The 21280-nt window shown below is 42.7% G+C and overlaps 3 protein-coding genes across 3 annotated transcripts; 1 reads left to right on the top strand and 2 right to left on the bottom strand.

Annotated features, from left to right (window-relative positions):
- Nucleotides 1-112: 112 nt before the first annotated feature.
- On the bottom strand, nt 113-6346 carry tmem47 (transmembrane protein 47). Its single transcript, XM_086225120.1, has 3 exons — nt 5898-6346; nt 2136-2276; nt 113-1516 (listed from the first exon to the last, which is right to left on the bottom strand). Exons 1-3 carry the CDS (start codon nt 6121-6123, stop codon nt 1338-1340), a joined length of 546 nt encoding a protein of 181 aa, XP_086081246.1. The 5' UTR covers nt 6124-6346; the 3' UTR covers nt 113-1337.
- Nucleotides 6347-10016: 3670 nt separating this feature from the next.
- On the top strand, nt 10017-17013 carry prrg1 (proline rich Gla (G-carboxyglutamic acid) 1). The gene is made up of 4 exons (XM_086224300.1): nt 10017-10145; nt 10984-11024; nt 11816-11976; nt 13082-17013. Exons 2-4 carry the CDS (start codon nt 11015-11017, stop codon nt 13544-13546), a joined length of 636 nt encoding a protein of 211 aa, XP_086080426.1. The 5' UTR covers nt 10017-10145; nt 10984-11014; the 3' UTR covers nt 13547-17013.
- cpox (coproporphyrinogen oxidase) lies at nt 16279-21099 on the bottom strand. Its single transcript, XM_086224299.1, has 7 exons — nt 20429-21099; nt 20096-20239; nt 19779-19889; nt 19552-19693; nt 18723-18941; nt 17568-17672; nt 16279-17485 (listed from the first exon to the last, which is right to left on the bottom strand). The coding sequence occupies exons 1-7, from the start codon at nt 20988-20990 to the stop codon at nt 17401-17403; spliced, it is 1368 nt and encodes a 455-aa protein (XP_086080425.1). The 5' UTR covers nt 20991-21099; the 3' UTR covers nt 16279-17400.
- Nucleotides 21100-21280: the final 181 nt, after the last annotated feature.

The raw sequence follows: 21280 nt of genomic DNA, 5'->3' as shown, positions 1-21280 counted from the left end.
GAACTGATTCTATGTGATTTCACTTTGTGAATCTGACATGTCTGCATATTTTCCATAGTTCATACATGACCCCACCCCAACCCCTTCAAATGAACCAAACTTTTCTTTTCGTTTCCCAGTGCATGTTTATTATGTCAGTATCAAACCAGTAGGAATCACAAACACAGCAGCGAACGTCAGTGACATGCACACACACTCACTACTGCGAGAAGTAAATGAGAATTTTCTGACCTCTGTGACTTGAGGTGAAAGTCACCACCGTATGAGTCCCAGCTTTATTGACCCTGTAGTCTACATTCACCTCATGTTCATGCAACACACATTGCACTTTCATTATAATACTGTACTATAGTCTTATTTTTTGATGCAACATCTATGTGTACTGACTTTTAAGAACTACAATGACCTCTGAAAAACGTAAGTACTCTACTGTGAGCATTCCCACAGTGGAAAGATAAAAAGGCATCACATGAGTAGGTGTGTGTGAGCACATGCCGAGTGTTGCGCACTCAGCTGACATGATCATTTGCCATCTTCCTTCCTGCTTGTGTGCTGCATATTCTTCCTTCACATACATATAACAAAACTCTGTTTACTAGAGTGGGGAAATGTTTTATCATTGGTTCTGTGTGACTTGCTCAATGGTCCTCTCACCAGCATGATATCATTTGGAAAGGGCCTGTGGAATGTTTTTACTATCCTTGCTCGTGTTTATTACTGGTCTCTCTGACCCTTTTAATAGATTCAAACAGGACATGAGAAAATCAAGTCAGTCCATCAGAGCTTCAGGACATGATATCGCTAATGTATTTTCCTTAAGGAAGAAGGCTGGTCCAAGTTCCAGATGCTGTGTATCTCTGCGGAAATGCTGCATGTCACATTTCCTTAGGTGTGCCTTGTTTGTTATCCTCAGGATATCACTTCAATAGGACATTTTTCCCCCTGGAGCTGTCAATTTTCCTGATTGGCTCAAGATCAGACCATTCTCTGCTCTGATTGGTCAATTAATTCACCAATTCATCCTAGTATGGGGCTTGTGGTTCCATCTGTTCTCTCCAGATTTTCTGCCTAAGAGATCCTCTTAAAGGGGCAGTGGACTGAAACTGTTTGGTTTTCTGCCAAAATTCTGTTGCCTCTAAGAGTATGCAGCTTCACTCCACAGAGCGAGAATGCATATTCTTTGAAATAATGTGCTCACAGTTTCAAATATAATCTCTGACACTAACAAAACAAGCATTTGTTTAACCTACTTTTTTTTGTCTGTGGTTTTGCACTGTGACTGAGAGATGACACTGGAGGAACAGAGAGTCAAGGTTTCTCTTCCTCTCTCACATATTTTAATAATAGTCTTCGTAGTTTTTGGGATTGAGACAATAGAGGATGGCTCCTCCAAAAGAGAAGATGGTGGATCCCCAGGCGAGGCCGTAGCCCCAGTTGAACTCGTGGTACATCGTCAGCCTGACCATCTCGATGAATTTGATGGGGAACAAGACCAAGCTGCACATCTGAAGCACCACTGCAGAGAAAGAGGAACAGCAATGATTGGTCTGGTATGTGTACAGTACAAGTTGTTAGAATCGAACTTAGCTTTTTCTTCTTCTTTTCAAGTATTTGCACATAATGGACATACTGCTAAAAGAAAAGGGCTGGGCAAGGTTAAAACGAAGGTTCAAAAGTAGTACGTGTGCAAAATAAATGTGTTCTTATAACAATGAATTATTCAAACTTGAGGTGGGTGGGCAATGCAAACTTATTCGAATAAATATGGAACAATTAACAATAAATATGCAATTCATAATGGAATGAATAATAGTAGAATTGTACATTTGGGTTTATTGTATGATTTTTTTTTTACCTGAAAATGTGGATTATTCTGTTATTTAAGCACAGATTGCTCTAATGCCTGCCAGAATTTACTGATATTAGAATAAATTGAAGTAATTACAGATAGAACGATAGAAACAATGACTGGCGAGCTTACATAAAAGGAAATGAGGCAGATTCAAGGCCCTCTAACGGCCACAAACCCCTATTTTTAAATTTGGAATACAGAGGAATTTTAGTGCCTTGATTCAATGTTCATATATTTTTTGCTGGCTTGCCCAAGTCTTTTCCTTCTCTAAGACCAAATGTACCTGCACAGAAGAGCATGACAGCAACAGGCTTGTAGCAGCGACTCCTGGAGCCGAAACACAGGGACACCAGAGCCACGAGGAAGGAAAGGAGGGTGAGGGCTGCCCCCCCTAACAGCAGGGCCAGCGTGGCGATCTGCCAGTCTGAGACAAACAGAGACAGAGAGGAGGGAGGAAAGGCATGAAATTACTCGGAGATAGGGAGTGACATAGGTAGCTAAAATGAGGTTCCTCCAAGAGGAGGAGGAGGAGGGTTACCAACGTTGCACGCTTTCTCTCACACAAGAGCAAAAACGACTCCCCTGGTTCAAGTTTGTGGTGAATTATCACAGTGTAAACACAAACTATTTGTGGTTCAGAGGGTGCTGATGGCTCATGACATGAGCCACATGACACATCCATGGCCAAAGAGAGCAGAAATATGTAAACCATGCGGTGAATAACTCTTGAACCCAGCAGAAACAAACACGCCTGGCTGCACATGGATTTCCGTGGTTCAGTAATGGATCCCAATGCAGCAGAAAGTGATTCTGTGAGGTGACTCGGATAATGAGTATCCCTCCCTCTTGGATAGTGCCGGCTCAGCAGCATTTGCAGCTATTCAGTCACTCACAAAACACCTATACTTGTTGGAAGTGGAAACAACCAAAAAAAAAAGAAAGAAAGAGGATTAGAGTTTGAGAAATACATGATTTAATTAGCCTTAATACACATAATATATTGTTAAGAGATTTAAAGGGTCCCTTGTGTGACTTTGCTGTGTACTTGCGGAAACAGGAAGTCTTGAGCATTTTATTACACTGGAGGAAATCATTTTTAAAGAAGGGTGTGTGGAACAAAATAAACAACATCAAAGCATGAAGAGGATTAAGCTCAGATAAGTGATTCAATATCAGAGTGAGCGGAAGTGCATGTTTAAAGACTGTGTTTTCAAGTATGTATGGTATTGTCTTTTATGGAGCATATTGAGAAAAAAGAAGTATTGCCAAGAATATTTCTTCTCTATTGAGGCAGAAAGTCATTAAACATCCACCAGCGGGGAGAAAGTGATGGAACATAAGCTGCTTAAAATACAGTTCCCACTCTTGTTGGAGGGAAACTTTATTCCAGGGGCCAAGCAGCTCAAATATAAACAAACATCTACTCCTTTTGACCAAATATGGTTCAGGATTTAGAGTTTAAAAATGGGTCCTGTCACCACAGGATGTTGGCTAGAGCCCACAAAAAGCAGAGCAATCGTTCCCCTCCAGCCTCCAGCTTGCACAACACGAGGCCCCCTTAAAGACCGACCCTTGACTTTCTCCAGGCCCTCTCACTGGCTGCTTCTCAGTAAAGAGCCACTGTGACTTGACCCGGAGGTGTCAAAGCCCATCATTGCTGAGATATCTTCTCTAGGTCAGTTTGGTGCCTTCAGCTCAGCGAGACAACAAGCCTTATCAGCGCACCCGTGAAAGAGCAGGATGCAGAGAGTCCTCTCATCTCAGATTTGGAACAGACCCCGTACGCTGTGCAAGAAACACAGCCAGAGTTGGAGCGCTTAAAGGCTTGACGGGCAGGAAGCGCCAAACTATTAATCTGAGCCTCGCACAATGACAGATGGAAAAGGAGATACAGTACACAAGATCAAACCTGAGCATTAATTATTCTCTCACGCGTGCTTGTCAGGGGGTGCTGAAGTGTTAATCAAAAAATCCTTCAGGGCCCCAATTTTGTTTTTTTGTCTGAGACAATGGTGGAAGATCTGTGTCACAGAGGAGCCTCCAGTATCTCTCTGGCTGTCACACACACTCAGAGTTGATCCCCCACTGAAGCTCAAACAGATAGCTGACACTCCACTGTCCCCTCCCTCAGAGAGAAAACAATCGCCCAATTTCAGGATCGATAACGTCTTACATTATTAATTTGCCTTGCCAACTCTCTCACACACCGGCTCCACATTCAACCCCTCATCTCACACTAACCTGGCATCCAAACACGCACGCATACACACACACATTTCTTACACGACCGTTCCACATTCCTTGTCATTTGTCAAGACTATCCTTTATACTTGACCCCTGACCTTCAATGTGTGTGAGAAGGAGGAGAAAGACTTATTTGGAACACTTCATGAGCTCGTAAAAAAGCGATATCTTCTATTGTCTTTCTAATTCACGCTGTTATTGTGGTTTCACACACACACACACACACACACACACACACACACACACACGCACGCACACACACACACACACACAGACACGCACGCACAGACACACAGGCACAGACACGCACGCACAGACACGAAGGCCTGGCGGAACAAGCTGAAAACATCTGAGAAGCCAGCTGGTGTTTCAAACTAACAGGATTTATTTAATGCCCGGAGCATGACACTGAGCAAATATTGGGGGGCTGAAGAGGAGGGGCAGACTGATTACTGGGATTCAAATCAATAAGCCTCGCCAAGGACCAGCTCGAGGAAATGGGCAGTTTGCTGTGTGCATTTACTGAGGTATGCTGGCTGCCGCCGATGGCTAAGGCGCAGACTACATGTCTTTATATGGCACCAAAGTGCACTTTGTCTGCCCTGAGAGAGAAAGATCGAGGCCAGCGTGACCCACCGTTACTCATCCTTCAGACAGAAAGAAAACATTTAGTCAGACCAACAAAAACACAATTCACCACTCAGCGTGCAGCAGGAGGAGGTGGATGAATGAAAACACACTCACGGCACATGCCGTCGGTGGGAGACACGACTACATATGATTTGCTGACTCCAGAGCAGCTTTTTTTGGAGGTCATATCGATATAAATTCTTGGAAATTTACAGTAAACCTATCAGCACCTGATGTTTTTACCATCATTTTCGAGGCTGTAGTCTGCAGGTGGATTATATCCCAACATTTTTCTGTTATTTGCTCCATTTTACAATCAAGTGTAACGTATTGGAGTGAAACCCAAAGGAATCGGATCGGATTTTGACACCGCAGGTCAAAAATGCATGCTTTCCAGAAATAAACCACCGCTGTTCTTAGCACGAAATGGCCAGCTGTGATGGAACTATGACATTCTTCCAGAATAAAAGATCTAATGTGGGGGACTCCATGAAGACGTTTCCTTAATTGAGAAAATCAGCATTTGTGGAGTGCTTCTCTGGTATCCCTGGTTACTAATCTGAAGGCATCTGGATCTCTGGGGAGTTCTCTGCTCTGGGTTGCCCTCGCTTCTTGGCTGGTGAAGAAACACACACAAAAGGCTCTTTTTGTGAGCAACAAAAGGCCAAATGAAACCCCAGCTGGACCGCTCCTGGCTAGGCAAAATTCCCACATCATTCAGTATAGAGAAATGTTTAAAAGTTTGCTAGATAGAAACCAAATGTGAATAAAGGTTTTTCTTTATTTCCCAATTGTGCAGCCCATCGCTGACTATCTTATTTCATGTGGTGAAGTTCTGCAATTTAAATTAATCAGACAGAAGCTAATTATAAAGTAATTAACATTTAGCACTCTCTTGGGTGATGTTTTATAATTTCACCCACAGAACAGATTGGTTCTGCTGAACATTTTCTGCAGGGGTTCTTTGTTATCGTTTTGCATCTGATTTTCATTTGAATATGAATGTGGGTGCGTGTCTGCTAACCACATTTTCCATTTCCAAGGTGAAACATCCCTAAAACTACAAAACCCAAGAGATTTAAAACTTCGAAAACAATATGGTGGCGCATCAGCTCATCATGAGCTGCTCTCTCTCTCTCTCTCTCTCTCTCTCTCTTTCTCTCTCTCTCACCCGTGGTCAGCTTGTTGTCGCAGGACCAATTCACGGAGCTGACGGGCTTCTGGCAGGACATCCACAGGGACAGGTAGTACTGGTCATCCGCCGTGACCCACGCCGGGCTCAGCACGGCCCCGACATCCAGACACAGGGCGAGAAACACGCACACCAGCCCCACTAACTTCAGGGGCGTCAGCACCGAGACTCGGACCTCCTCTGTCCCGCTCACGGATGAAGCCATATCTAAAGTATCTTACTCATTAAACACAAATAGAGAAGAGGAAGAGGAAGGTGGGCATGTGTGTGTTCGCTGGAGGGGTCTCTGTCTTTGTTCAAGTCCATAACAAGCGTCAGGTTGAAGTTATGGTAGCTCACCCCCCCTGCCTCTCCCCGCGCTGTCAGTAGCAGGATGGGGAGACGCTCACTCCGGAGTCCAGAGGACGCTGCTGCCGCTCTGCTGACAGGATCGAGCAGCAGAGCCGTGAAATACCACGGTGCCGCACCTGCTGGGTCCTAGTGCCGAGTGCTCTCTCTCTCTCTCTCTCTCTCTCTCTCTCTCTCTCTCTCTCTCGCTCTCTCTCGCTCTCTCTCTCTCTCTCTCTCGCTCTCTCTCGCTCTCTCTTTGTGTAGTTCCCAAATTACTGAGTAAAAGCTGCAGCAGGGATGCCGATTGTAAAAACTTGATTACAGTATTCGAAATGATACATTTTTTTTAAAAGCTTGGTTCATTCCCCCATACATTTAAGATATAAAACATTGTAAATATTTTTATGTGTTAAAGAAAATCAAATGTTAAATCTGAATGTTAAACTAATTAGAAATGTTATATCTAAATCTACATGTTCAATCTAAAAGGGCCTTCCTGGAAATGGAGGACAGCACTGAACAACTGAAGTGAGTGCTCTGTAAAAGGTTAAATGTCAGAGGAGATTAAAAGAGTTGGTCAAAATTGAAAAAGTGAGATTAATTAATTCAAGTTAAACACAGATTGATTAGCCAGATATGGTTTACTTTCTCTGTTATTATTTATACATCTTTTAACATGTTTTCACCTTTGTAATCATACAGCGCTGCTGCTCCCGCGCTCACTGTCTCTCTCGCACACAAGCACAGTGCTGGGGGAAGCTTAAATCGCTCTTTTTTTAAGCTAATTGAACTTAGCTAATTCTTTCTCCTTCGGGAAAACTCTTGGAATTGGTTCATATTGATTAACACTCACGTGCGTGCACACACACTCTTATAGTGGGCTCTAAATTGCTCTTTCTTGCATCAATACAAAATTCCAGCAAGTTGTTCTAATATTGACTTCACAACCAAATGGAGTTTTATTATTTCTACACCCAGTACTATGGAAAGTATTTCTTCATAACAGTTTCGTTCAAATGTCTGGAGGCTATATGGTGTGTGTATTTTCCCCTCTGCTGTTGTGAGCCCCAAGATGAGTTAAATATGTTGGGGATTATGATATTTTTAGACAGTGAAGACATTTTGGCTGGTTCTCCATTACTGGCACTCCATTAAATGTACTATATGTACTTTTGCTGACCAGCTAGCACCAGCCTGTCACATCTATTACACCGCTTTGTCTCCCAAGAGGCCATAGTGAGTCGCCGGAGTGCAAAGAAGGAGCAGCAGCTATGCTGTGAGCTCCCAATGGATATCTAAGCTCCTTGCTTTTCTCTCTAAGATATTCCAGGTTCGGGCGGCACGGTGGTGCAGTGGTTAGCACTGTCCCTCGGGCATGGAATCTTACTGTGTTGAGTTTCTCCCTGTTCCTGTGTGGGTTCTCTCTCCACTCCAGCTTCCTCCCACAGTCCAAAGATATCAAGAGGGGACGAGGCTGATTGATACTCTAAATTGACCGTAGGTGTGACTGTGAGTGTGAATGGTTGTCTGTCTCTATGTGTTGGCCCTGTGATGGACTGGCGACACATCAAGGGTGAACCCCGCCTCTCGCCTGAGGGATGCTGGGATAGGCTCCAGCCCCCCCCCCCCCCGCAACCCTTAACAGGATAAAAGGTAGAAAATGGATAGTTTCTGGGCACTCATTGCCTTTCAGTCTCCTGCTGTGTGTCTGCAGCTTTGAGCTGAGCTCTGCCACCCTGATGGACAGAACTCTTACCAGGAGTTGGTCAGTCAGTTGTTCTCAAATTTATGGTCACTACTGAAAGCTAAAGTTTCTTTGTTTTAATATGTGGACTGGCCACCTGATCTCTCTGGTAATATGCAACCATGCATTTGGAATGTGGCACATGAGGTGCCAGTAGTTGGTAAACTTACATGTAGCACCTTTATAGAGCTGACTGAGGATGAGGACTTGGTTTATGTTCATGGTTAGATTAAGACTTAGAGTGAGATAACTAGTTGTGATGGCTGAAGATACCATTTGTTTCCCTCCATTTTAATCAACTATAACCGTGCTTCATATTTCAGACAACAAATCAAAAGGGGCAGCATATTACCAGGAATTTGTGGACACTTCTAACGGAAGGCAAATGCCATATTCTTCAGCATAAGTTGATGGTAAAACATTACCAGTAAATTCAACATCCTCCACCTATGGTCACAAGCTTTGAGTTGTGATGAAGGAATGAGATTGCTGATACAAGCAGCTGAATGAGTTTGCTGAGTTGGGGACTGGTGTGAGCCACCGCTCTCCTTGTGCTGTTTAAGTCTGTCTAACCAAGCGAAGAGTAATGGGAAGAGGTACGTTGTTACTGTAATTCCATGAGTATAGATTCAGCCCTCTGATACAGCTGTGGTTTCATTGCACTACGGTGACTCACTGTCACCTCCTGTGGATCCATGTGGCACTACAACACAAGATGGAGAGACTTTAAGTTTACTGTAGCGCTTGTGTAAGGGATATTATAACAAGGATTTTTCTCACAGGGATAGCAGGAGTATCTCTGTGTAGCAGAAGTGTAGCCCGACTGTTCCTGAAGGCAAAGTCTTTAAATATCACGTCTGATAATTACAGATTTTAATCACAAGACACTCAGAGGGTATGAACAAGAATGCAACCATGCTCACACAAACACACACACACACACGCACACACACACACACACACACACACACACACACACATACAGTGTTGATGAAATGGCACAAGGTAACAGAGGAAGCTGCTTGCATGAAATGGGAGGAGATCCATGGGTCAGGTGTGTCCTTATCTGTCTGGGAGAGTGAGAGAGAGGGAGAGAGAGAGAGATAGAGAGAGAGAGAGCAAGAACAGGATGCATAGCTTCAAAAATAGAAAACCAATTTGTTACAGATTTTGCCCGCCTCAAACAGATGAACAGGCTATGGGATACACCCGAGGGAGAGGGCTATACCACACAAATTCAAATGGGTTTTTTTTTCTCTTTGTGAATGTTTCTATTTCCTCCTGATCCTGGGGCCCCAGCCTGGTTGGCCCTGGCCTTGAGTCCTGTATGTGAACTGATTAAAGTGTATCTGGCTCTCAGGAAAACTCAGTACAGTTCAACGGCACCACAGGGGCTCTAAATTATTACATAGAATTATATTATATTAATGTTTCATGGGGTCCTATACTAAATGTGTGTGTGTGTGTGTGTGTGTTTGTGTTTGTTTGTGTGTGTGTGTGTGTTTGTTTGTTTGTTTTCATGGGGCCCAGGAGGTCTAAACTGCACTTTGCTCAACATTCCGCTGCATTTATTTTAAAACGAAATATTAAACTTTTTACTCCACTGCATTTATCTAATTCCATAAGTTACTGATTACTGTGAAAAAAAAAAGATTTTGTGTAAAATAAAAAAAAACCTGAAGAGGATTGTGTACTCTCAATTTTGAAAACTTCAGTGTAAGAGAACATAATCAACTGGAACATGAACCACTTCTACAAGACCTTTAGAGGTCAGTGGCTTGAAAACTGAACCTTCTCAAGGCAGGGTACACAAACATTACACAGAATGTGTACTTTTACTTTTGATACTTTCTAGTAAACTCTTCCTTATATCTCTACTTGTCTTGAAGAATAATCTTGCATGTACGCTTAGCTTTACCATATACAACCGTGGTATTTCTACTTTAACATCAGTAATAGAAGAGTGTACTTCTATCAGTGCCGGATACGGATGCCTATCTGTTTATCTCTGGCTCTCGGGACTGTCCTTTTAACTCAGATGGAAGGGGCAGATCATCGGTCAGAGCTTTACGCATGCGCAAAGCGCATAGCAACACTCGGGGGCAGTGGATGTGTGGAGGGATCGTTTCTGTCTATTCTGGGGACAGAAAAAGGTAAGAAAAAAGTGATTTAATCTATTTATACTTAAAAAGACGACCTCAACCCGAAGTATAACCTTTTGTATTTAGTTGAGGTCCGTTTATGGGTCTTTGTGTTGGGAAAGCTGTCCGTTTGAATCATGTCTTTCTAGTTAATCGCATCCGAGGCTGAACCTACAAATCATCCCGGGTTGTCAATACAGGGGCAGCTAACCAGCTCCAGCCCGCTCCCCGACGCCACTGACGGCGGAATACCGTTAGCAGCGCAGGGGAGGGTAGCTAGCAGCGTCGGAACTTTCGGTCCTATCTTCTTTCATCTCTCTGGTAATTTGTTGCACGGGGCGGCGGCGCTTTGTTGCTGATGTTTCCCCTACTAGTGGCGGTCTATTTTGGGTTTTACCATCGGGATTCCCGTAACAGTTGAAATAGTGGCAAGCAGCCGCCATTGGTCACTGACACTTTGGTCAAGGATGTCTCATGTCCACAACACTGAAACGCCCTTTAATGCACGACCCTATTTGCTTCTAATCTTTTACCCTTAATTTATATACAAGGGAAAATGACGAATAGATGCTTCTCGATGTTATCAACTTGCTAATGGGAATTCCTCCAACACCGGATTCTCTTGATAAGGATATTTGTCTTGCTGCACATTGAACATGTGGTATTTCCTTATTTTCAATCATATCTGTAAGTGGTAGGTCATTTTTGTTCAGAGGCCCTTCAGCATTTCTCAACAATAACAGCCTGTCTCTTAAAAAGGAAATGAGAGCAGTTTTTTGAGAGGGAAGTATGTTTAATCATTGTTTCGCTTGCAGGCTTCATTACTGTTTGTTTCTTTGCTTTTCTACAGATAAATCACCCCAAACACACTTGAAGGAATCATGGGGAGTGGTAAGTTTATTGACACAATATATACTTCTACTTCGCAGATGGAGACGTAGTAGTGGATGACTCAAATTCCATCACAAAACTTCATATCCAATTATTTGTCTCTTTCCTGTTGGATTGTGTTAATTTCCAGCAATGTTTGGCAAACACACTTGTCCCTGGAATGCAACCCTGCTGGTTTTTTTCTGTTGTTTTCAGCACACAATTCCTTTTCTATCCCATGGGAGTTTCTTGTCCCACCCTCCATTAAGTTTTTTTTTTTTTTTGCCTCAAGTCCTGAGCTGATCACATCCCTGAACTTCTGAGTCACATGGACACCATTACTTGTTGACACAGTAGCACATCAGGCATTCCTGGGACATGTTGAAGCATCTTGTTTGCAGTTTCTGTCTGAGAGTTCATGTTCTAATCTTGGACGTGTGAAACAGAGAGCCGCTCTGTCTCATTAGGTTCATTCCTCCAGTTTCACTTATGTGGCCCAGGGATGGATGGCTAAATCAAAGGAGCTTTTGTTTTTATGCAGAAATGTGGGCACTGGGCAGCACTGCTCTGCTCTACTGCCTTTGTTTCAGTCCCCACCTCTCCCTCTCCCTTTTTTCCTCTGTCTCTATCCTCTTTTTGTTCTACATCTCACTCTCTCTATGAATATACTTTCTTTACTTAATTTGCTCCTCATTTGCTTCCCCCTTCCTTCTGTTCTGCTTACTGATTCACTTCTTCGTTGTCTTGTCTTCACTTGTTATTATGTATTTTTTCTCTCTCTCTTACACCCCTACCCCAACCACTCCACCCAGTGTTCCTGCCAGCGGATGCAGCCCATTCGGTGCTGCGACGGCTGCGCAGGGCCAACTTCCTCCTGGAGGAGATGAAGCAAGGTAACATCCAGAGGGAGTGCCGCGAGGAGATCTGCACCTATGAGGAGGCTCGAGAGGCATTCGAGAATGATGAGAAGACGGTGAGAGGATGAGACACATCACATTAGACCTACAATACCTCCTCTCCTGAGGGCTGAATAAAGTAGAATGCCCATTGCATGCTGTGTTTGGCTACATGTGCTGCATGTTGCATGGATCCGATTTTTTTTTACATGAAGTGCTTCACAGGGAGGCAAATAGGGAGTCGTACTCAGAGGTCAGGCAAAAATATAATTAAGTTCAAATTAATTCACCTCAAATTATAATATAGTAAATAAATAACTAACAACCCATTTTACAGTTCATAGAGTCATCAAAACAACCTGGAAAAGCTATTGATTTATTTTTACAATAGCAATTTCCAGGCCTGGAATTATTCTTTTTCTTAAGGAATGAAAAAGGCCTGCAAATTAGGAAAAATCATTGAAATTTACAATTACCTGCATATTTAAGTTTAGCTCAGATTGGCAGAGAATAATCTCCTCTGGTTAATCTTGGTTTACTTTGATCCATATTTACTGTTGTAAATTGACATGGATTTCTCTGTTTATTTTGCATGTGAAAACAGACATTTCAGAGCATGTATACTCGTGAAAGTTTTCCTCAAAGAAAATAATGGTAGAAAATGATCATAGCTCTGATATTAACAATAACAGACAAATATCCATAGGGTTAAAGTCCAAAATCTACTGTGTTACACATACCAGACGGCCTATGTAATAAAACCCCAACTATTCATTGAAAGTACTATTTGTAAGGGTCATATGTCCAGTAATGAAACCCTACGCCAAGAGTGGTAGTTTGTGGAATGTTTTTCAGGAAGTGATGATTATCAGCAGGAAGAACAGCCGAGTGCATGCTAGGGAGGGAGGTGTATTTGTTAAACCATTGTGGGAGGCTGGAGAGCAGAGTCACGCTGATGGACATGCACAGTCACGTGGCCGCTTTTTTAGAGCATTGTTGTCCCCATTCATTGTGTTGCGGCAGTCCAGATAAAAAGTATTTATTTAGTGTGACTGATTTAACAGCAATTTTATTTTTTTAGTGGTTGCAGTTGTGCCTGCATGGAAGGAGTGGTGTCGTTCTATTGATGAAAACATTTCTCATCTCCGGTGTTGACAGCTTGTGTGTTCTGATTGGCTGTAGAGACGGTTCTGGGAGGAGTATGTGCGGGAGAGCAGTCCATCTGGAGGGTTAGAGACTGTGGTTGGTGGAGTTCACTCCCTCTACCTGATCGTGCCATTGCTGCTGGTTGTGCTCACCGTGGCTGCCGTCGCCATCACCGTGTGGCGTTGTCACTCCCGTAAACGTTCACAGCGCAGCCCCAGCCTGGGACACTCTCATCATGACCACGTCCTGTCAGTGGTCTCCATGGACCATTGGGGGAGAGATTACCACCACGGTGACCAGTCAGAACTCAGTGTCCACAGCAGTCCTGCTTATCCGGGCTCGGAGCTCACATCAGGAAGAGGAGGTGCCGGTGATCCTCCGCCATCTTATGAGGAAGCTGTGGGTCACGCAGATGTGCAAATAGAGACAGAACCGCCGCCACAATACGAGGATATAGTCAACAGCAGCAACAGCAGTGTTAATGGTGGCCAGGGGAAGTAAACTTGCCATTTAATACCACCCAAACTAAAGCCCTAACCAACACAAAGACCAGCTTACCATCAAGCAGCACCACTGCTGTGGTATCACCAGCCTTCGCCATTCAACACATCCAGAAACACTTCCGTCTGCCTGGATCACAGACCTATGCACAACCAGTGCTGTTGAAACTTGCACTAACCTTTCATCGGTGAGGTGAAGTGAAAGCACGAAGGAACAGATGATATTGCAGCGCCAAAACAAACTAACACCTCTGCTGATGTTCCTCATGTTGCATCTATGCTGTCATACTGTAGCAAATAATTGAAGAAGAAGAAGAGGAAATGAGTTCCGATTGCCATGATGAAGGCTATAATGTGTTAATGGAGTTCGACCAATTCCTTATCGAGGGCCTGAGCCAATCTTTAGAGACATAAGTGGCTGATAACAACTATCTTTAAATTTGACATTTTTGTTGCCACCGTGAAATTTTGACATCTAAATTAGTTTAAAACTTTTTTTTGCATAATTCAGAAACAGCATATAGACAATAAAATAACAGTTCTATTAACCGTAGACAACATAAAGTGGCATTAAGTGATTTTGACTGCAAGGGAGCAGGAATCATGGGTAACTAATTATGAGTCAGGTGTCAGACACTAGCGCCCATCAGTTTTATCCTGCTTGCTAGCATGCCTGCCTCCCATGCTGTGGTTGTGTTTGCGTCTACACAGTGCAGGTTATACTTAGCTTAGTGTTTGTTTTCGCTAACATTTATTTGCCGTTGTCCAATTTATTTGTTAGCTCTGGTTTGGACAGGAGAAAAAAAAATAGTCTTTAGCTTGCTAAGTGCTAAATTTTCTTCAACTGATTCCACATTTATTCTGGCTTTTGTGTAACCTTGGCTTGCCTGAGTTTGAACTGTAAATAGTGGAATGGAAGTTTTTTTTTTCTTTCCATTTGGGGTTAAAGGTTAGCATAGACACTCAAGCTACATGTGTTGAAGTTTAGGAACCATCCTTGAGATTGAACTGTAGAAGAGGTGTGTGTTAATCTGTAGTGGGTTTGGTACCCTGCTCATAACCGCTTGTTTTATACGCTCAGTAACTCGATTCACTTTTGCAGGTTTAATAGTCAATTTGCCAAACAATGATACTTGTGAACTTCACTACTGTGAAGTGTGAACGTCATTACACACTTGTGAATGTTATAAATCTCAAGATAAGGCCATTAGCTCAGTTTCGTTGAGTTTTGTGTACGTGTGACGTATATGCTTGGTAGTGCATGCAGCTTGGTTTGTACACACAAGGTCTGACTCTGCAGTATGTGTTGATGGTCACCGCTCGCTGGCCCAGGGCCATCTCTGGGCTCTAACAAGCTGCTAAGAGCCTGCTTTACTGTGAAATCTTTCCACACTCTTTTCCCTAACGCTAACTGCTGGATAAATCAGTCTTCTGACGTGTCACTGGTAATAAAAGTGCATTGGAGATTGGTCAGAATAGGCCTGCAGCTTGCACAGGAATGTGGGACAGACAGGAATGGAGTCAGAAGCTTTGGGGAAAAGAGTCATCAGGGGCGGGCAGTTCTGTATTTAATGCCACTATGGACAAAGTCCATGTTTAGCATGTGTAATGTATCTGTATATAAATCTGTAAAGTCTGTGTGAAAGTAAGTTACAGTGAGATTGTTTTTAACTGCATAGGAATGCAGCACTTGCATTGATAAAAATGTAACTATTATAGTTAATGAATAAATGAAGGCACTTTGTGTTGAAGCTCAAAATGAGCAATTTAATCTAAATAAGAACCATCTAGTTTGACGTTTTCAGTCATTCTATAACGAACGTAATCATCCGAAAAAAGAGTGCTTTTACTTTACCTGATATCAGACAGGAAGTGTCAACAGAAACTTGACACTTCCTGAGTGACATCATGTCAGCAATCTGTCTCTGTGAGGCAGGGGGATCTGACTCTCCCCGACCATGATCAGACACCTACATATCCACCTGAAGCCTGCCTCATTTTATACATCAACACTGATGTGTAGGCATGTCAGCATACTGTCGTAGCAGAGTTTGAAGGAGCGGAGTGAAATGAAGATAGGCTACAATTTAGGTAAATGTTTAGATAAATGTTATATATGCAATATTGCTGCATACTCTGAAAACCAAATATCTCTCTGTATCCAAACACGTTTCCTAGTTCCATCTCAGAGTCTGAGCACTGATTATTAAACTTGGTTGAGTTGACCGGTGTGAACCTCAGCACTCGATTTGACCTTGAACTGAGTTGTGCTGGTAGCCATTGTTGTACTGTTACTCACAGAGCCCTGTTTTTACAATGCCTTATCAAACTAAATGTTAGATCATAAATAAATGCAAGGGAAATTGTTAAAAATCCTTAATATTAATTAAGTAAAAAAGCTTGAATTAATTTGTAATAAAATATTTAAAATGTGTTGTCATCATTTTATACAATGGAGAGTGATACAACTTGTGCTCGCTGGCTTATATTCTCAACAAAGGCAGCGCCTTATATATCATTGTACATAATGTGTGATAGTTTTTCACTAGCTAGCTCACTGAAGCATTTTAAAGTTATGTGAATGTGTGTGTTACATGAAAATGTATCACATGATAAAGTATAGAGGATTGAGTTTTAGTTGATTGAGGGAAATGCGTTTCATCAGAAGTGCTGGAACAAATGGGGATTTGAGGGTGGAGAAAAACACAAAACTTAAAGGAAATACTGGAGTTTTAAATGTTGAAGTTGTTTTATTATGTTCACGTGGACATCTATAATACAGTTTCTTTTGTTTTGGATCACATTCACAGAGATTTCCATATTTAATTGAAGTTATTCATACCCTCGTCGACACAAATGTCTGCATATCTAATAATTTACCTGCAGGTGTATTGTTTTCCTAAAAATTCCAGCCGTGAACTGTGTAAACATTTCAGATTGACCGCAATTTGGCATGTGGTTGCATGAACTCATTTACCTTCCATTATTACTTAACATCTGCCACTTTGTTGGATTTGGCTAATTGCTGATGAAAAACAAGCGTGACAATATAATTAATAATTATGACAGAAGTCAGATGTTCCCTGTGTTTTATTATGTTTCTTAAATCTCTTCTGCGCAATTTGAGTTGCTAACCAACCTAAGAGCACGGAAGGTAATTGCCTGGATACTGATCATAATAAGGCCTCTTATTGCATGGATACACAGTCATTCTTAGTGATAATTATCTACAGCTTAAAAAAATAAAATTGTGGATTCACATTCATTCTTTCTGTGGAAAAAGTTTCCAAATCACTGCTTTTCAAACTAATCACGGAGCGACTCATCAACTACGGGTGAACAATAAGCAACGAGTCAACAGGAAACACTTCATGTCTATTATTCAGCTTTGATTGTGAAAGAAAATTCATTGCTGTGTGCAGATGAAGTGAAGTGCAACATGCTCATGCTCACACACAAACATAAAAAGTTTGATCATTTTGTTGCTGCCTCTCTTTCTGTGCTTTCACAAAAAAAAAGAAAAGAGGATAGCTCAGACAGATTTACGTAGGACAACCCAATTCCAGTAAAGTCGGGGGGGAAAAAAAGTTACATGATTTGGTCAGTTTTCATTTTCCAGGCAGTGGTCAATGGCACAAACCAATCAGTGGTAATCCCAAAGCGGTTAGGTGTTGACAGGCTGATTTGACAAACGGGAGAGAAGAAAATTCTGGCTCGGATCAACAACAAAAAAAAAAAAACCAAGGAGAATGAACTTGAACTGATCTACAATGATAGGTCTAATATTATTGTAGTTCAACAAAGGTGGTATGAAGGTTTTGTCCATACTGTCATATAAACCTGTAAACAACTGCATCACACCCACTCCTTTGGGTTTCGTAACACCTCCAGCATCTCAGCCTCTGGGGTCCCTTTGGCAGGCTCGTGCATGTACTCCCACCTGAGGATTAACGAGGAGTTCGTTACCAAGCAATGCAGACAGGAGCGGCAGGTGATGCCATGTTGAGCTGGTGTTGGCTTACCTGGCAGTGAGGGGGAGGGACATGAGGATGCTCTCGATCCTGGAGCCTGGCGTAGCTAAACCAAACTTCACTCCCCTGTCATAGACCAGGTTGAACTCCACATACCTACAACACAAGTGACAAAACCTAATGTGCTACTATCGTGTGATTCAGGAATCCACAACATTTCATTAACAACAAACCAGATTTCAATCTTGAATCAGGTTTGTAGAGAAGGCAGCAAAATGAATCTTCTAGTGAAAGTGACAAATATTATCATTGGCATACAATTAGTCCATCAAACTGCTCCTGAATTATTACTTCTCTGAGCCACATCATGGTTTGACCAAAAGCGGAAAAGCTGGCTCCGTTTTGTCACCTGACACCAAAATGCCACAGTCACGAAGTCTCTGCCAGTAGAGGGCGTATTTATCAAGAACTCATACAGTTGGGCCAAACTTGGGCCTGAATATATGTTATATTCACGATACACATGTATGCTCATTATGTAAACTATCATTTGTTTTTAACTGGGAAAAACTGGGGATTTAATTTAGTTATTTAGTTAAACTTTATGAACTATGTTTAGCCAAGTTTTAAAGTTTGGTGCTTTTTATGTGATGTTTAATACCTCTGATCCAGTTGTCAAACAATCTGTTATCTTTCAGTCAGAAGTGTCTGTCTACCAAGACTGTTCATGGGAAGCTAAACTGCATAAGCAGCAGATGGAGCCAGGATGCTGTTCAGCCTGACTCACACTTCATCTCAGTCGTCCTCACTATCCTGCTGCTTCCCATTCACAACGAGACTCCAGACTCTGCAATGACCTGCTCCAGGTTCAAACTATCGTGGCTGCCATAAAATCCTGGTCTACAACGAAAGGATTTGGTGTTGTCAAATGTTCTGCTCCATTATGGATAGCTTGAGGAATCTCAAACAGCAAGGTTTCAGTCGAGAAGGAAATATTTTGACGACGATCAGAAGTTAACATAGATGCAATTGGGCCGAACTCACACTATTGTTAACTTCATGTCTGAGATCAGGTAATTAGATGTTCTCTACGGTAACTGTGCTCTTTTATGCAGATAAAACAAACTTAAACCACCTCCGCTGTTCAAAGGCATGTCTCTGCATTGCACACTGCCACGGTGACTCCAACCTGCATCACGCACTCACCTGCCTCGTCGTACCTGCTGCCAGTTTTTCTCCTCCTCTGTAAAAGGGTCATTGAGGTGTTTGTGTACTATGGGTAGATAGCAGGGTACCACAGTCCGGGCACAGCTCTTGATGAAGCTGAAAACCTCCTCCTGACTCGGAGCATCCAGGTCATCGAAAAAGATCCCTCCAATACCCCGAGTCTCTCCTCTGTGGCGGACGTAGAAGTATCGGTCACACCTACACACCAGGAAGAGTGAGTTTGAAAATCTGGTTACTGATGGAAGAGTCAACTAGGAAAAGACTGGAAACCATATGAATGAAATCTCAAGAGAATTATCCCCAGAATATTTTTGTGCACTCGCAAAAGAAAAGCGGAGTTTTTAGTAGATGAAGCGTCAGATATTTCCTGTATAACCTGTATTCATGACTTTTGAGCTGCCAAAAACTACAAGCTGAAAAATGTCACTGAGTTTGGTTGAGGACATGGACTGAGATGAATGTCAAAGAGAGAGACCCTTAATGTAACCACAATCTCAACAGATCATCTCCTGCTTTAAACTCAAACTCTCAGCATGAAAGAAAATAAATATATCCCCAAAATGTCAAACTGTTCCATTCAATCTTTATTTTGAATTAAGTACACAACATTCACTTTATAACAAACATCAGATAAGCCACACCCTTTTTTTCATATCCCCGAAGGTCATTCACAAGCTCAACGGTTGGCGCTGCAACTGCAGATTTTAAGGAGAGACTCCTTCTTATCATTATCATGCAGAAAAGGCACACCCAATAGAATCTAAATGCATTCATCTAAACTTTAGAGGCTAATAAAAGAGTTACAAACCATTTTTTAAAGTCGGGGTAGTACTGAGGATGGTGCTTGTCACAAGCCTCCTTCAGGGTGTTGTGGAAGTGAAATGCATCTTCTCTATTAACATAAATGGGAGTTAGATCTGTGCCTCCGCCGAACCACCACTGCTTCGAGCCTGGAACACAAGGGTTATCATTCATTCACAAGCTCAATAGTGTCACAGATACCAAGACACGACGGCTGACGACAAGCACACTCACCATCTTCCTCTTCAATCTCAAAGTATCTGTAGTTGAAGTGCACTGTGGGGATGTGAGGGTTCTTGGGGTGGATAACAGAGCTAACACCCATGGCACAAAATGGAAGCTTACCTGAGAAAACACAACAGAGTTAAGTCATTCATTCATTTATTTATTTACAGCATCTTAAAACAACAAAGCAACAGCAACAGTAAGACAGAATAGTTAGCAGGCGTAAGATCCAAGTGAGATCCATACTATGGATTGCTTGATCCCTGCTGTGTGACTGAAACACACAACAACTAAATCAAAGATACAAATGTATTGTGGAAACTTACCGTCTTTCCCTTTGAGGACTTTCCCTCTACTCCTCATCTGCTTGGCAGCCTCCTCAGTTAGGTTCCCAAACACCACTGACACATTAACTCCTGCTTTCTCAAACACCTTACCGTCCTGCATCACACAGCTGATTCCTCCCCCACCTGACACACACACACACACACACACACACACACACACACACACACACACACACAGTTAAGAAAATCGTCTAATTAGAATGAGTGCTTTGCCTGTTTCTTGCATGCTTCCATAAATACTGTCTCAAATTTATTATGATAAGGATGAATATTGATCTGTTGTCTCCACCATATCAGGTGAGCCCCCAGCACCTTCATTTCTATCCCACCGGTCTACTTTGAACGTCCCCCCGTCCACCTCCTCCAAGGCTTTGCAGAACTCGGCCTGCGTCTCCATGATCAGCATCTCCATCCTGGTGCGCATCTCCGCCTTCCTCCCCTGCAGCACATCGATGTCAGTGACCGGAGGAGACATGAACCCCCGGCATCTTTCCAACATGTCCCTCTCCTCTTTCTCTTTCACTGCTGGGGATACTTTCATTGCCATTTCGGCCCGCTGGAAGTGGCTGGCGTTGGCAAAGAATCCCGCTACAGCCGCCGCTGCTGTTACTGCAGCGGCTCCACTGAACGCCAGGACTCCCCTCCTGCTTCGACCGGCTGCGGTGGTTCTGCCTGCACTCCCATGGGACATGAACCGTACACTGGTACTCCTGGGAAACCAATTCGTTCCCCGGAATAACGAGGAGCTGTGAGTAGGGCATGAAGGTACACGGGCCACTCCTGTACCAGCAAGACGTTTTAAATGTAAAATAAAACATCGCCTCGACGTAACTTGAGCTGTTTTGCTAACTGAACAAAAAGCAGCGGTAGCCATATTTTAACGAGTTGCGTGCTAGCTCCTCGGCTCGACAGCCTTTGACAGCTCTCTAACTACTCAAACATTATTTGAAGTTGTGTGTACGCGATAACCAGGTGAAAGAACGAGTGCTTCCTCTATAGTGACTCACGTAACACGGGATATGTAGTTCTTTGTTATTCGCGACACGCCTAACCGAAAAGCGTTATGGATGATAATAAACTACAATACCCAGAGTACAGTGTTCCAAACGTTGAGTTCAGGTTCTTCTAATGTGCTCCGCTGTCTTCGTCTGAAATGAAGACTTG

This window comes from Aulostomus chinensis, chromosome 14 (assembly GCF_037954235.1).
Source record: "Aulostomus chinensis isolate RoL2024-O1b breed Wild chromosome 14, RoL_Achi_v1.0, whole genome shotgun sequence".
In the NCBI taxonomy this organism is placed as follows: Eukaryota; Metazoa; Chordata; class Actinopteri; order Syngnathiformes; family Aulostomidae; genus Aulostomus; species Aulostomus chinensis.
The sequence above is the reverse complement of the archived record's forward strand: the minus strand, read 5'-3'. Positions and strand labels throughout refer to the sequence as shown.

Coding starts and splice junctions, on each gene's coding strand:
- tmem47 (XM_086225120.1), bottom strand. CDS start 6,123: ATGGCTTCATCCGTGAGCGGGACAGAGGAGGTCCGAGTCTCGGTGCTG. Junction 2,277..5,897: donor CGACAACAAGCTGACCACGG/GTGAGAGAGAGA, acceptor TGTTTGTCTCAG/ACTGGCAGATCGCCACGCTG. Junction 1,517..2,135: donor TGTCATGCTCTTCTGTGCAG/GTACATTTGGTC, acceptor CTTTCTCTGCAG/TGGTGCTTCAGATGTGCAGC.
- prrg1 (XM_086224300.1), top strand. Junction 11,977..13,081: donor TCGAGAATGATGAGAAGACG/GTGAGAGGATGA, acceptor GATTGGCTGTAG/AGACGGTTCTGGGAGGAGTA.
- cpox (XM_086224299.1), bottom strand. CDS start 20,990: ATGGCTACCGCTGCTTTTTGTTCAGTTAGCAAAACAGCTCAAGTTACG. Junction 19,890..20,095: donor AGTCCTCAAAGGGAAAGACG/GTAAGTTTCCAC, acceptor GTGTTTTCTCAG/GTAAGCTTCCATTTTGTGCC. Junction 18,942..19,551: donor TACCCCGACTTTAAAAAATG/GTTTGTAACTCT, acceptor CCTGGTGTGTAG/GTGTGACCGATACTTCTACG.